This window comes from Thunnus thynnus, chromosome 16, assembly GCF_963924715.1.
Source record: "Thunnus thynnus chromosome 16, fThuThy2.1, whole genome shotgun sequence".
NCBI classification, from domain to species: domain Eukaryota; kingdom Metazoa; phylum Chordata; class Actinopteri; order Scombriformes; family Scombridae; genus Thunnus; species Thunnus thynnus.
The window spans coordinates 12,755,622-12,770,630 of NC_089532.1; the positions used below are offsets into that span (position 1 = coordinate 12,755,622).

A 15,009-nucleotide genomic window follows, 5' to 3' on the forward strand; every position below is an offset into this window, starting at 1 on the left:
TAATATGAGCTTTGTCCAACCTGGGAAACCGGGATTACCGATCACGTGACAACGGTGTTTTCACACAATGAAACTTTGTGAGGTTAATTTCTCATGAGGTGGCTTATCCTCTCCGCTCACTGTAATCTTTTCTAATTCAAATCTTTAATAACCTTTAGTCACCTCCACCACGTGACGAAAGGACAGAACCTCGCCGCTTGAGAGAGAGACAGACAGACTGACCGACAGAGACAGACAGAGAGAGAGAGACTGAGAGAGAGAGAGAGAGAGAGAGAGAGAGAGAGAGAGAGAGAGAGACTGACAGAGAGAGAGAGAGTGACAGAGAGAAAGAGAGAGAGAGAGAGAGAGAGAGAGAGAGAGAGAGAGAGAGAGAGAGAGTGACAGAGAGAGAGAGAGATCCTAAATCAGATCCTGGAAACAGCTCACCTTGCATGAGCCTGTGTTATTTCTCTGATTTGAACTGCAAAGAAAAAAAGAAAGAAAGAAAGAAAGAAAGAGGCATGTGTTGGAAGTCCCGGTTCTCATTTATTTATAAACCTGTACATATCCACATATAAATTGCACTTGAGTGTAGACAAAAATTTGACGACAACACATGAATGTCTGCTTTTTAACCGCGGGCCAAAGGCTGGGTTGTTGGCACAGAAGAAAGGAAGCAACAGAAGGGAAAAGAGAGGGAGGAAATGGGGCAGTCTGTCGCTTAGAAACACTTCCTGTGGACGATGGAGGGTCCAGCCTCATCGTACTCGTCCTTGCTGATCCACATCTGCTGGAAGGTGGACAGGGAGGCGAGGATGGAGCCGCCAATCCATACGGAGTACTTCCTCTCAGGGGGGGCGATGATCTAAACACATGTTGCATTAGTTTATTTATTTATTTATTTATTTATTTATTTATTTGTGTCTCCATCTTCCAAAAATTGTTGCCATCAGTGTGTCAAAGTTACCTTAATCTTCATGGTGCTGGGGGCCAGAGCTGTGATCTCTTTCTGCATGCGGTCAGCAATGCCGGGGTACATGGTGGTGCCGCCGGACATCACGTTGTTTGCGTACAGGTCCTTCCGGATGTCGATGTCGCACTTCATGATGCTGTTGTAAGTGGTTTCGTGAATGCCAGCAGATTCCATGCCTGTGCAAGCACAGCGGCCAAGTTAGCGAGTTTTACCCCCCACTGCAGCACAGAACACATCTGACACCGCCGTCAGCTGTCGTAACAGGTGCTGAAACGGACAGCTCCTCTCAACAGCTGCGCGCTCTGCGGCGCAACTGTGAACAATAAACTCCTGCTTTAGATTACTTGAGTCTATTTATCGGTTATGAAGTGGTCAAGCAGAGGATGGATAAAATGTGACCCCCCAGTTGGTGATCTTTATTAGTCAGCCAGCTACTGATATGAGCTATAAACACCTCTATTTTCAGAAAACCATTAACATCTGATAAAAAATAACATCATTCAAATTTAAATTACATTTATGTCAATAATAATAATGTGTAAAGTTAAAACTTAACATCACATATATAACATCAACATATATCATATATTTTAGGATAATATAATATTTAAATCAAAAATATTCTGGCATTGTTAGTTTGTTTCTAAATATTTTCATCTGGATTTTTTTCATACTAAGCAAGAAAAGATCACGGTTTTCATTAGGATTTAAAAACATCCATGTTTTAAATGGTTAGCACTGAAAAGAATTGAAATGCTCTACCACTGTCTGAGATTTTATACTTGTTTTAAAGAAAGGTAATAATCCTAAACTCTGGGCCAGTGGTCGAAAAAGTGTTAAATGCGTTTATTTATGTAAAAGTAGTAAGTACGTAGTATATCACACGATAAAAATACTCAATTTCAGTCAAGTCGTGCACTCAAATTTTTAAGTAGAAGTACAAAATTATTATTTACAAAATGTAGCCTAACTAAAGTATCAAAATTAAAAGTAATCTACTCATTGAGTGACAGAATTGCATTGGATTCTGGATTATTGGACTATTATTACCAATGCAGTTCAGATCATGTGCTTCGCATGTAAAATCTGAATATGTAAAGTAACTTGTAGCCAACTACAATTGCCCAAAAATGTAGTCCATTAAAAAAGTACAATATTTCCCTCTGAAATGTAGTGAAGTGGAAGTTTAAAGTAGCATAAAATATAAATACTCAAGTACCTCAAAATAGTACCAAAGTACAGTACTCGAGTGAATGTACTTATGTACTTTTACCACCTTAAGGTTAAGTCTAATACTTTAAATTGCTTGGAGTCAATACCCATAGTAAAGTGGCTGTAATAAGCTTTTACTTGACTGTGTTGCAGCAACTACATTGTTGCCTTTACGCACCAATGAACGAAGGCTGGAAGAGGGTCTCTGGGCAGCGGAAACGCTCGTTGCCGATGGTGATGACCTGACCGTCTGGCAACTCGTAGCTCTTCTCCAGGGAAGAGGAGGATGCAGCAGTGGCCATCTCATTCTCAAAGTCCAGAGCCACGTAGCACAGCTTCTCCTTGATGTCACGCACGATCTCGCGCTCAGCTGGAGCGATCAGATTTGGATGTTGTTAAGTCAGTCAAATATGTTGTGTGTCATGTCAAAAATATTTACTATGTGAAACGTTTTCCCCTGATTTATAGTATATTCTGTATTTATTTAAGTGTACAGTGCACTTAAATAAACGGTATATAATACAGTATTTCCAGTTTTTATCCATTTGGTCGTGCAAAAGGATGATTGGATGATTAAAAAATGTTTCTAAATATAATATAGTGCTTAACAGCCAACTTATGTTTGTCAGAAGTCTTGATTAGTAGTCTACACTCACCGGTTGTGACAAAAGAGTATCCACGCTCAGTCAGGATCTTCATGAGGTAATCTGTGAGGTCACGACCGGCCAAATCCAGACGCATGATAGCGTGAGGAAGAGCGTAACCTTCATAGATTGGCACATTGTGGGTCACACCGTCACCAGAGTCCAGGACGATACCTAGGGGAAATAATAAAATCGTGAACATTTACTTCATTCACTCCTTCACTGAACGGTAATCTCACATACACCTGCGGATTCTGTCATACCTGTTGTACGACCAGAAGCGTACAGGGACAGCACGGCCTGGATGGCGACGTACATGGCGGGTACATTGAACGTCTCGAACATGATCTGTGTCATCTTCTCTCTGTTGGCTTTTGGGTTGAGGGGGGCCTCTGTCAGCAGGATGGGATGCTCTTCGGGGGCCACACGCAGCTCGTTGTAGAAGGCGTGGTGCCAGATCTTCTCCATGTCGTCCCAGTTGGTGATGATGCCGTGCTCGATGGGGTACTTCAGGGTCAGGATGCCTCTTTTGCTCTGGGCCTCGTCGCCGACGTAGGAGTCCTTCTGGCCCATACCAACCATGACGCCCTGATAACATACAAGGACTAGGAATCAGTGGTGTGGTGGGAAAACTACAGTTGATCATCACCAGAGAGCATCATAACTACCATGATGGGGAAAACACGAATGTGGTCTTCTGTGTAATAGTTCCATGTAATAAGAAGTTCCGATATTCTGGTGCGCAATTACGCATGGTGAATCTTGCTCTCACCCCATGTCATAGATTATCATGATAGTAGGCACGTGGAGTTTATGAATAGCTTGATTTACCTGATGACGAGGGCGACCAACGATGGAAGGGAAGACGGCGCGTGGTGCGTCATCCCCGGCGAACCCAGCCTTCACCAGGCCGGAGCCGTTATCACACACCAGAGCAGTAGGCTCTTCGTCGTCACACATGGTGTCGGCTCTGCAACACAAATGAGCGCGTGCACAGGCACGCACGCAATTGCATTGTTAGGTCCAATGATGAAATTCCTTGTTTGTTTGGATTGGGTGATTGAAGATTTTGCCTTCTTCATAACACACGCGCGCGCGCGCACACACATACACACACACACACACACCAACAACAACAACAGCAACAACAACCTGAAGGTCGTTGATAATGGCTTGTGGTGAATTTTGCACCATATGCTATAAAAAGGGGTTAGTATTTCAGATTTGGCACTGTAATATTATCATTATAGCACTCATACTCTATGAAAGTTAATATTTTTTAGCGTTTCATACCAGCTGGATGCTCCAGTTAGATGATGACATGGTTAGTCAAAGGTGGAAGCATGGATGAAAATCACTCTCATTCGTGTTAAAATCCTGTATCCATCCTCTTGTGATAAATCCACTGGTTGGCCTTGAACAGTCCTCCTTGGGTCAGCCTGTGTACTCACCAGATCAGCACCAGGCACCGGATCTTGAGTGTGTAAACCAGGGGTGCCGAAATGTCACGTCAGGCCAATTTATATTCTGACAAATGTCAGTGAGATGACCAAGCAGTGCGACCCCTTCTCCATATTTGGTAGCCCATTGCTCCATTGACAACAGCCACTCCATGAATGGCAAGACAAGGAAAGGGAAGTCCCACACAGACATCTGTGCCTGCTGCCCATATACAGAGGGCAGTGGTGAGGGCAGAGAGACAATGTCAGCCTTCCTTTTCATCTTCTCCAAGCTAATAAATCACTATGATATCACTATCACTAACACTACTGTGACTGTGGTAGGTCTACTCTTGTGAATAATAGCAACAGTATGACACAGCAATATCTAATGTTAGTATAATATTAGTGTTTTAAGGAAGGCACATTTAATAAAATGTCCAGTTGAACGTTATAATTAGTCACTTCAGTCTTAAGGACCCTCTGGAGTCACAAACCTCCTTGCATTGTTGTTTTAAACCCAAGCCACATCTACTGTATCCGAATATCCAAACAAGGCTCTGATTACTTTTGAGATTAATAAATGTTTGCACCTTTATTGTTATTCAAATTAATGAGTCGTTTGCTTTGTGTCTGTATGTTTGGGAAGGTCTCCTACATCAATTTAGACTGGCAGGACACATGTAGCATTACAGTACCAAATGCAGCGACCACTTGCGCCACACAGCTGGTGTCAGCAGCTGTTTCTCGCTTTTTGAAGTTCCAATCCCCGCATTTTAGATTTGTTTGAACAAAGAGGGGGAGCCACTGTTTCAGACCAAACAGTCCCAATTTAGTACAGTGTACATATTTCCATAAACAACAGCATGCTGCTGGACTCACCATAAGGCAAATGAGAAGATATTTTGGCAGATATGTTCATAGATGAATTTGCATAAAATCAATGAGTTTCCATAATTATAATGAGCTGCTTGGAAGTTATTGATGTGCTAGCCATGCAGCATGCTGTGTCCACATATGGAAAACTATTAAAATTCATGTTTTAGTCATGCTCTCTTGGTTTTGCATTTATTATTTAAAAAAAACAACATTTTCAGCCTACTGCAGAAAAAATTTAACTAGAACACTCAATATTTAGTCTGAAACAGGAAGACACATGTCAGCCTATGTATAATATCAAAGGTTATTGCAGTGCTTTTGCTATATTTACAATTTATTCTACTTGGCATATTTCTCTTCCTCTTTCTGAGACCACATTGGTCCCCCAAACACCAACCACCGATCTAGTAATTATCTTTTTATGTAATAAAAGTCGAGGTAATGTAGTCCTCCGTGCAAGAAACCTTTGCAGATAAATCAGAACCAATGTTGACAATATTTGTTGTTCGCGACATCAAAACAATGAGGAAAAAGGAACATCTCGTGTTGTGACATATGCCATATTCTTTCTTTATTCCTCCACTAAGGAAACAACAAGACATATGAAATGACATTGCCGGTTTACTTGAAACAGACAGAGAGCGAGCTCTGAAGGCTGTAAAATAACATTGGCTAAGAGCAGTGGATGGTCCTACCACAAGGAGGACAAGACAAAAGGGCACAGCAAGCCATGAATCATATGCTGCTGTCACCCGACCCCGAGCCATAACCCTTCACTGTGTGACTCTTTGTTTTGGTCTTATGTAATGAATGGTAGGCTGTGGTCTGCTTTAAGCATCCTTTTGCCCCAGTATTCAAATAATGTTAACATTTTATGACCATAGCTTAGTTAAGTCTGTCTGTGGAGAGCAGCGCTGTTAAGATCAAAGGGAAAGGTTGACGACTACTATCATCATAGGTTTGCCCTTGTGATAATATATTAAGTTGTTATAAAATGTCATCTTCATAGTGTGTTCAGGTACGAGCTCTGTTAGGCCAAGGGTTTAGGACATATATACCTTTATAATGGTGTTGTTAAACTGTAAAATATTTGTAGTGTTTGTTCTGGGAGCACCTACGAGTGTGAAAGAATCATGCCAGATCCTGGATTAGATACAGAGATACTTGGAGGCAGCTCAAATAGTCCTGTAGTGTGACTTTTCACTATAGCTGTTACTACTGAGATTAAATTATTGTGGCACGATCATTCTCCTCCTACTCACGACCCTTCAGGAGATCGGCCTCATTACTCAGCAGTTGAGATGAGATAATAAGGACAAAACTGTCCAGAACAAAAACCATATTGATTCTCTATGAGAATTTCGCATCATAAACAGAGTACAAACCTTTTTAAAGAACCCTGAGGGGAAGTCATTTGTCTGATGTAGGCAAGGTTTTGTACCTAAATCAATAATGTGCACATATATAGGAATGTCCCCCACGCTGGATTGTAGCATTTGAGCCGTTCATCATAAACTCGGTCAATACAAATGGTCTGAAAGCACTTTGTTCTGTCCAACATGGCGCATTTATCTGTGCTGAGCGTCAGGGGCCATTTAAAGGTCACAGCAGAAAGAAGACATGAAACATATTGCTTAGTGAAAATTGGCCTCGTTTCTGGCCTGTATACCGAACACTGAGTGACAAGCTGCTGGCTTATGTTAAAGTCTTCTGCTGGGTACCTCAAAGGAGCACAGAGCTGGGATCACTGTCACTATGGCTGCAGTAATACCCCAAACATTTTCTCATTATCACTGATACTTTGGACAGAATGTATCTAAGTAGCATGTTCCTAAAATTTACCGCTTTTAAGTTTTGTATGAACATTTGTTACATATAACAGGCTCACAGGCAACATGTGTTAGGGCTACACTAAAAAGACACAAGAAAAATAAGGTCTGATTTTGGAAAAGAGACTTATGGATTCATGAACTGGTGCAGGTCAACATAAAAGTTTGTTTATGTATATTTTCTAACTCCAACATGATGAAATTAATTACTACAAAATGTAACAGCATCCACATGCATGATTATAAATTACAGCGTTTTTCTCAAACTAATTAGTTACAAATTAGGGCTGGAACTGACAGTAATTTTTATTATTGATCATTCTGTTGATTATTTTTTATTTTTATTATGTGTTTAGTCTATAAAATGGCACCACGTGCCCATCACAAGTTCCCAGACCCAAAAGTAACATCTTTAAGTTTTGTTTTTTTTTGCCAAATAAACATTCTAAAACCCCAAAATATTCAATTTATAATGATATGAAAGAGGAAACAGCAAAATTTCACATTTCAGAGCCTGAAACAATAAAATGTAGGACGTTTATTTCTTAATTAATCAGGTAAATGATTCATTGAATATCACAATTTTTGCTGATAAATTTGACCAACTAATCAATTAATGGACAAATTGTTTCAGCTTTAAAACAAATGCTGACATGAATTATATTTTATAAATCTTTACCAAGAATGCAGTGCATGTGTGTATTTATGGCTTTGTATTTATTTGTATACAGTTAATCAATGGTCACATCAAGTTTACTTGTATTGCCACTTAATCACAATCAGTCCCAATGGACTTCAAAACGATTACATCGCATTATGGAACATAACTGAAACCTTTTCCATTGTCCAACCTCAATCCTCCAAACTTCAGTGAGAACAAATGAATTGTTAAATGAATTCCTAAAATTCCTCATAAGGAGAATAAAGAATAAAGAAATCAGGCAAAGCTGTTCCTCTTGTGGACTGGAGATGTGTCCCACTTAAAGGGCCTGGCAAACTGACATTTCCTCACATAGCCATTTAACAGTGTACCCACTTCAACCTTGTGCATGTGTGCACGCATGTGTATGTGAGGGTGAAATTACAGAGCAGTATGTGGTTAATTGAATGGGGAGGCCTACACTTATGTCCTCTCTCTGCCTCCCAGGTCTCCTTGCAGCCAGTAGGAGCAGGCTTTTTCCATAACCAGTCTCAGACCTGAATAAAAAATTCACCAGCCTCACTCTTGTAGCCTCTCAGTAAAGGACTGTCAGCTTGGCCTCTAGGCCTATCGCCTGCTGTATCCACTGCCAAGATTTCTGGGAGAAAAAACAAAGTTGAATGAAAATCTGGTGATTTTTTTTTTTTTTTTTGGCAAGTGGCTACTGTCCTCAGGATATTTGGGAGCAGAGCTGGGCAGACAAAAAAGCAGTGTAACTAGGTCTCATATGACACTCACATAAATATTGCAATACACATTTGGGCTTTGACCACCTCATTTTTAGAGAAAGAATTTGTCTCAGATTATAACCCACATTTAAAAGAGTGAGTGAGGTTTTGTCAGTCAACAGTGAGGGGTAGAAAATGAGGTTAAAAAGCGCTTTGGATTGAAAATGAAATATTCATGAATCAAATTTGAATAAGCTACAACATAGACAGCTGCCCAGATTTGTAGGTAGGCTGCTCAGCAAGAGTATTTTGGTAAGTCTTTATAGGGATCCCAAAGTATTGAGTCCTCAGCTATTTTGGTGGTAGCTGAGGGTGCATGGTTCCAGTCAAAAAGTGATAGGAAAGCTTCTGAGTACCCAGACACCTCGCCCTGAAGACGTTCTGCTAAATATGCTTTTGCTCTCTGATAATCTTGCATATATTCAGGCTTTTTAATTGAGCTTATACAGCAGTAGCATATCCGTAATTCAAACATGTTGCTTTTATAGAAATATGTATCCAACCTGTCTGCTCCAGGGATGCTGTAATTAACCTAAATCTGCTGTGTCGTCCAAAAAGAATTTTGCCTTGGGGATCAGTAAAGTGTTGCTTAAAAGATTGCATTTTTGCCCCTAAGAAATAAATTATTTGCACACCAATGTGCCAGTCGTTTGCTGCTTTTTTGCATCTCCATATGACCCCTGTCCTCCTCTAGGATTTCTTTTGAACTGTAATTCTGTTTCATGTGTTACTGCCAGCTTCAAAAGTATAAGATAAAGGTAGCAAAGGTGCTTCAGTTGGACTTTTCAGCTGGACGAGGCCTTTGCTGTGGACTTATCATGAAGTTCAGTGAGTGAACTTTGGTCAGCAGTTTGAAAGATTCAAAAATAATTTGAAAGACTGCAGACTGATTTCACATTGAAAGAGTTCAACTTATAGACAAACATCCCTGTTCTCATTTCAGTACGTTATTTCAGTATTTCACTAGTCTCTGTAGTCCCCCTATTCAATGAGGTTAAACTGTACTACTCCACTTGACTTCTGACGCTATATTGGCCCTTGACTTTAAGTTCATTTTTCTTGCCACTGCACCAGTAACTGCTAGCTAAAAAAAACAAACCAAAAAACAAGTGAAGTAGATGAACAACAGCAGAAAATAAAACCTTTCATGACAACATATTTTTTTCATAAAAGGATCAGCTGCTGAGAGCAGCAACATTACCGCTGGCCCCCAAAGCTCAACGCTCTACTGAAGCAAACCGAACTGACCCCAACAGCAGCAATGCAGTGAAAGGTGACTTAAGGTCAGTAAATTAGTATGTGCCAGATAAAAATGGTAATTTACCATGATATTCCTCTAAAATGTTTGGTCAAGCACAAGCATTCCCTCCCCTATTTGTCATGATAGCTCAAGGCACAACGGGTTGAGTCACAGGGGTTGAAACTAACAACTGGCCCTAAAGAAATGGAATTAAACATAACCTAATGTCCCTCTGAGATACTGCATGGTATAAAAGCATGGACCAAACTTGACTTAAGGTCAGGGTTAAAGTTTCATGGCAGTTCATTAAATAAAGACAAGAAAAAAAAGAGCATGGAGGACATAATTAAGTAATAGCAAGTAATTAGTAAAAACAAAGAGTAAAATAAAAATTACATTTATACATCTAACATTTAATTATTATAATTAAGAATAGTTTGTTATATTTACACTTTGGTTTTTCTACAGATTAAAAAATATGACTGATATGAGTTTTAAAGGTGCTTTTAACAGAGCTAGGCTAGCTGTTTCCACCTGCCTCCAGTCTTTTTGTTAAGCTAAGCAAACCGCCTGTTGGCTCTAGTTTCATATTTAGCTTGTAGACATGAAAGTGGTACCAGCCTTTTTCTCATCTAACACCAGGAACAAAAGGTAATAAGTGTATTTTACAAAATGTCACTTCCTTTAAAGACATTGATTTGAAATGAATTTTGCTTCTTGACATAATTTGGACAGAGTAACTCTAAAATAATTATTATTTCTTTATTTATTCCTTGATTTAATTACCACAAATAAGCAAGTAGGCATATGTGTTTTAGTAGAGATTTGAACCAGGCCTCATCTTCTGATGTATCAGGAGTCTGTGTTGATATGTCATCACATCACCTTTTCAGCACACTATGCGGAGTATAATTCATCTGATATTGTTCAGATAATAATGTATCTTCTGAGTTCTTAGGATCTGCTACTGTGCAATGAAATAGCTCTTGTCTTTATTTATTAAAAATACCATAATTGTGAAACTGGTGCAGGAAAAAAAACGAAAAAGGCACTTTATCCAATATACAATGTGAAATACTGTATCTCAGATGAATTATACTTAGACAGACCCAGTTCCCCTTCACATTCAAAGCTCTTCACTGAGAACTCTTCACCCTTTCTTCTGGGGGTTGGCTTTCAAAATTCAATAATTTACTCAGTCATGAGCCCACAATGTCAAAACTGCAGCCATCCAGCACTCTGAGCCACTGGGTCATACTTCTTCAGAGCATTTCTTGTCAGAGCGTTTCAATTTTTACTTCAGATGTTTCCTTTCAAATGTTCCAGAGTAGAAAAAAGGGGCCTAAACCTTGAATCCAGAACATCCAAATGTTCATAACAAGTTAACTTGTTTAGCACATAGCCAACTGCAGTCTCATACAAAGTTATAGGACATTCATTATTAGTAACAATGAATGAAAAATAGCTTTTAGAGATCTTTGAGCCACTGGGTCACACCGCATTTTAAATTTATCAGTCTCTGCAAAAGATGATGGTGTTTCATATTTTTTTAGCAGCTTTCTGGCACTTTCAGCTACTAAGTCATATTCCTTTCACACTTATTTTCTGAGTGCTTTTCAATCTTTTGTTGACTGCTGACAGGGGCACTTAGTAAGTTTGTGTAACTATTTATCTTAGAATAGTCAGTTTGTTTCTGAGTTTGTTGTTCGACAAAATGAATAATCTCAAAAAGTAATAGTGAAATTTTGCCTACAAGTGTCTTTTAGTGATTGAAACCCTAATGTTGCTCATCTGAAAACATTGTTTCCTTTGCGCAGTTGTTTCTGTACATGTACTCCAAGAGACTTAAAAACATCTTCTGAGTTCTGACTAGATATTGATCATATAAATTCACTAAATCAAGTAACAGTGTGTAGAAGGAAATCTTGGGATAGTTTACCCTGATTTTGAGTCCTTGTAATTGTCCACCTGTCTGTGTGGGCCTCGTTTCACAGTCTAAAGACATGCAGTTTGGTTCACTTCCACAGCTCTCATCAACCTTGTTTCCAGCTGTTTTCCAAGAAAAAGCTCTGATAAACCCACTGTACACCACAAACCCAGCACCAAATGGCAGACAGACAAAGTTAGCGACTAGCTAGTGAATGTAACAGAGCATCTAGCTGATAAAGAGATATTTCCTCAGAAGTTGGTGGAGATCAAAACAGAGCTAAAAGGAGAGTGACTATTGGACTTATTTTTATCAGATGGCCAGTAATATGACTCTAAATGAATGCTTATGTTTTTCCTTGTCTGTTGAATGTGTAAAACTGACTCTAATTTATTTGCCACTTTGACAACTTCATAAGGTGATATATGGCAGTGTTCTGTTGCTGACCCCCACTGGCACAAAAAAAATTAATGCTGCTTTAAGTTGTCATTGTGTTCATATGTGTGATTGTTTATCCACTGACATTTAGGCTGAAATGAACTGGCAACTCATTTCATATAAGCTCTAACCCCCTGTGCCCCTAAATTAAAAAAACAAGGTAAACAAAATGATTACAAGAAACTAGAAGCCTATTCTTATCTCCACTTCCCTATCTCTCCCTCTATTTACCTTCACCTTAAAATTTCACAGCATGGATTTTCTGTAAAATGCTGTATACAATAATTCAGTCAACAAAAACAGAGGGCAAGTTCAAAGCAGTTTTAATCGCATTATAAGTTTCCATACAGTCATTTACAAGTCTAAGCATTGCCATTGTTAAATTGCCATTTTCATTCTTATCTTCTCCATGCAGTGTCATCGTGAATTAAACAGCAAACACAGACCATGAGCACAAAGCCTATTTCCTTCCTGACAAACTCATACAAATTTGAAATCCATGGTTAATTACATGTTAACAGAACTAGTGGAATCCATTTTCCAGACCTTGCAGACCTTTTTGTTACATAACTTGCTGAAAAGTTTCAAACTGTATTGAGTGCCAATCATCTCAGGATGTCTTCACATAAAACAGACATTGACAGTTTTTTTTTTTTCTTAAAAGTGAAGGCTTTTTCTCTGTAGAAAAGCAACAATCTTGTGTTCGGTCCCAGTGTTGTCCGGTCCTGCTCACTATGGGTAGATCTCAACACAAAGGCTTTCCGTGCCTCATGTTCTGGGCACAGGTTCGTCCCAGGTTGGCCCCCTCTAAGAGTAGATCGGACAGTCGGTCTAGGCCGAGACAGGTGGTGAGAGGGCTGATGAGACCATAGAGACCGCCTAAGGTGATGCCAAGGGGCCAGCCAAGGAAGAGCAGAATCACCAGCCAGATGATGCACCAGAAACACGACCCACAACTGGCCATTCTAGTCTGGGAGAAAGAGAGAGGAAGTTTAGAGTGGCTGCTTCTTTACTCAAAGTGAACATCGGCATGCTTTGCAGAGCCAAATGCATCCACTTGAGTTAAGCAGACATACAACTAATACTAAAAATTAATTTGAGATAAAGTGTGGTTGAAGAGCATTTTTTATTGTACACGGCTACTACAATAGCATCAGAGAGTTCCCATGAGTGGCTGTGGCTCTTCAGTGGTGATGGGAGATTATCAGATTGAAATGTACCCTGTTGATGATCTGGATGCACTTGTCAGGATTAGGCAGTGGCCTTGACAAAGCATGATAAGCTGGCAAACCCAAGCAATAACCACCACAGTCTGTGTGCCCGTTAAGGTCAATACAGCATTGAAGACCGGCACTGGCACATTAGTCACCCGCTAATAGCAGATCAGCACAGATCATGCATAACTTTGGTGATGAGCATTACTTTATCTATCAGTGCTGATAACATACAGCGGCCAGGAGTATGATGCGCTGCTATTTTAAGCTATAAAAATGAATGTTGTTTTATCAGTGATGAAAAACTGCTAATTGGAATGGTGTGCAATGTGTGAATCCTGCCTACCTGATGATTTATGCAAAGAATAGTGGCAAACATACTGTATGTGAAGACTTCGCTACAGTAAAATTTATTTTTCCCAAAACATGCAATATTAAGAGATAAGAGTAAGGCTGTAGCCTAAAAAATGTGGTAAAATCAACGAGAAAAATCTGCCCTGAGGCCCAGCCTTGGAGTTCAGCTTGTAGAACTGATGGTTTTGTGAGTGTGAAAGTGTTGTGTGCTGTCAGACTGATTCCCTGAGCCTGTTTTAGCTAAGACACAATGGTCAGATCCTTCTCCCCTCAAGGCACTACTGTCTTGACTCTAAATAATGTGTAATTTCCTGTTGTGACATTACTGTCACGTAGGGTTGGGAAATAAATTACACATTCAACACGAGTGTGTCCCATGGTGGATCCCGTGCTTTTGGGGAACGCCCTCGCATAAAAAGAGAGAGAGAGAAAAGAAAAAAGACACATCAGCCGCTAAAGCACAGTAAATTCAATTTAGAAATATTTTAAAATTATTACACAGCCAGGACAGCAGCACTCTGACTTCTGTCGCAAATTTGAACCTCACATGGTATACTCTACTTCCTTTATTTTTCTTCCTCATGCACCTCTTCTGCCTTCATGTTTTTAGTGTTAAAATTATTGCATCACATTGTTCCTCTAAATCACCCAAATTCAGTTTTATAAAAATGCCTCCTTCTTAGATTTGAAAATATTTAAAATGTTGCAAAGGATAACCTCATAAAGCAAATTCAAAACATTTTTCACAAACTAACAGTTTGTCACCAGTATTAATTGTAGAGAAATTTTTGTGTGACAATTTACGTCTACAGCCTACAGAAAACCATAACATACTGACTGTGCTCACAAACAACTTTGCATTAACAGCTTCACTGCATGCTGTTAGTCTTGGTGGCATATCAGCCCATAGCAATGGTTAGAGGTGAGAGCTTTGCAAAGTAGCTATTAACCTAATGAATACCTGTCGTGTGAGTATAAAAGACATGTTCACCTTCAGCAGAGAAAGGTTCTGGAGGAAGATCGCTTGTTCTCCTTCTTGCTTGCAGCAATTCTTCTCAGTCTCCTAGATCCTGTTCCGAGACTTTCAGAAATGTCATGTGTGAGCAGTAGCCACTTCCCACCAGTTAGCTCTAATTTACTACAACAAGGAACCACAGGCAATTGAATTCTCAAGAGGCCAGCTGGGAGAAAACAGAAAGTTTGTGGCTGGAAGGCTTAACAGACGGAGGATATTACACAATACAGACATTCATGTGACTCAAGAAAAAGTAGGCCATATACTGTATATGATGGAACATCATGCATGTTTGTGTCATGGCTATATACAGTTCCATTGTGGTAATGCCTATTCATACGGTAAAAATTATGACATATTTCAGCATCATATCATACAGTATATTGGTTGTATATAGTCTTGTGGGCTCTGAGCCAAAACTTTTGTAATTCATGTTTG

At 39.6% G+C, this 15,009-nt stretch overlaps 2 protein-coding genes across 5 annotated transcripts in view; both read right to left on the reverse strand.

Moving 5' to 3' along the window:
- Positions 1–505: 505 nt before the first annotated feature.
- LOC137200307 (actin, alpha cardiac muscle 1-like) lies at positions 506–4,366 on the reverse strand. Of its 2 annotated transcripts, none has more exons than XM_067615018.1 (7): positions 4,260–4,366; positions 3,640–3,778; positions 3,072–3,396; positions 2,821–2,982; positions 2,343–2,534; positions 947–1,128; positions 506–844 (listed from the first exon to the last, which is right to left on the reverse strand). In XM_067615018.1, exons 2-7 carry the CDS (start codon positions 3,766–3,768, stop codon positions 701–703), a joined length of 1,134 nt encoding a protein of 377 aa, XP_067471119.1. In that variant the 5' UTR covers positions 3,769–3,778; positions 4,260–4,366; the 3' UTR covers positions 506–700. The 2 variants fall into 2 exon arrangements, with proteins under 2 accessions (XP_067471119.1, XP_067471120.1); XM_067615019.1 differs by lacking the exon at positions 4,260–4,366 and adding an exon at positions 4,102–4,238.
- Positions 4,367–12,294: 7,928 nt separating this feature from the next.
- aqr (aquarius intron-binding spliceosomal factor) overlaps positions 12,295–15,009 on the reverse strand; it is a 55,478-nt gene continuing 52,763 nt past the window's right edge. For 2 of the 3 annotated variants that reach the window (XM_067615015.1, XM_067615017.1), the window contains exons 37-38: positions 14,548–14,737; positions 12,295–12,958 (exon numbers count right to left, since the gene is read on the reverse strand). The gene's annotated coding sequence lies outside the window, so the exon portion shown is untranslated. The remainder of the gene's footprint in view (positions 12,959–14,547; positions 14,738–15,009) is intronic. The other variant, XM_067615016.1, reaches the window with a different exon arrangement.

What these genes read in the sequence shown, in the direction of transcription:
- LOC137200307 (XM_067615018.1), bottom strand. Translation starts at nt 3,768, where the DNA reads ATGTGTGACGACGAAGAGCCTACTGCTCTGGTGTGTGATAACGGCTCC. An exon ending in CGCTTCTGGTCGTACAACAG is followed by an intron (nt 2,983 to 3,071) that starts GTATGACAGAAT and finishes TATTTCCCCTAG; the next exon opens with GTATCGTCCTGGACTCTGGT. An exon ending in ATACTCTTTTGTCACAACCG is followed by an intron (nt 2,535 to 2,820) that starts GTGAGTGTAGAC and finishes TGATCGCTCCAG; the next exon opens with CTGAGCGCGAGATCGTGCGT.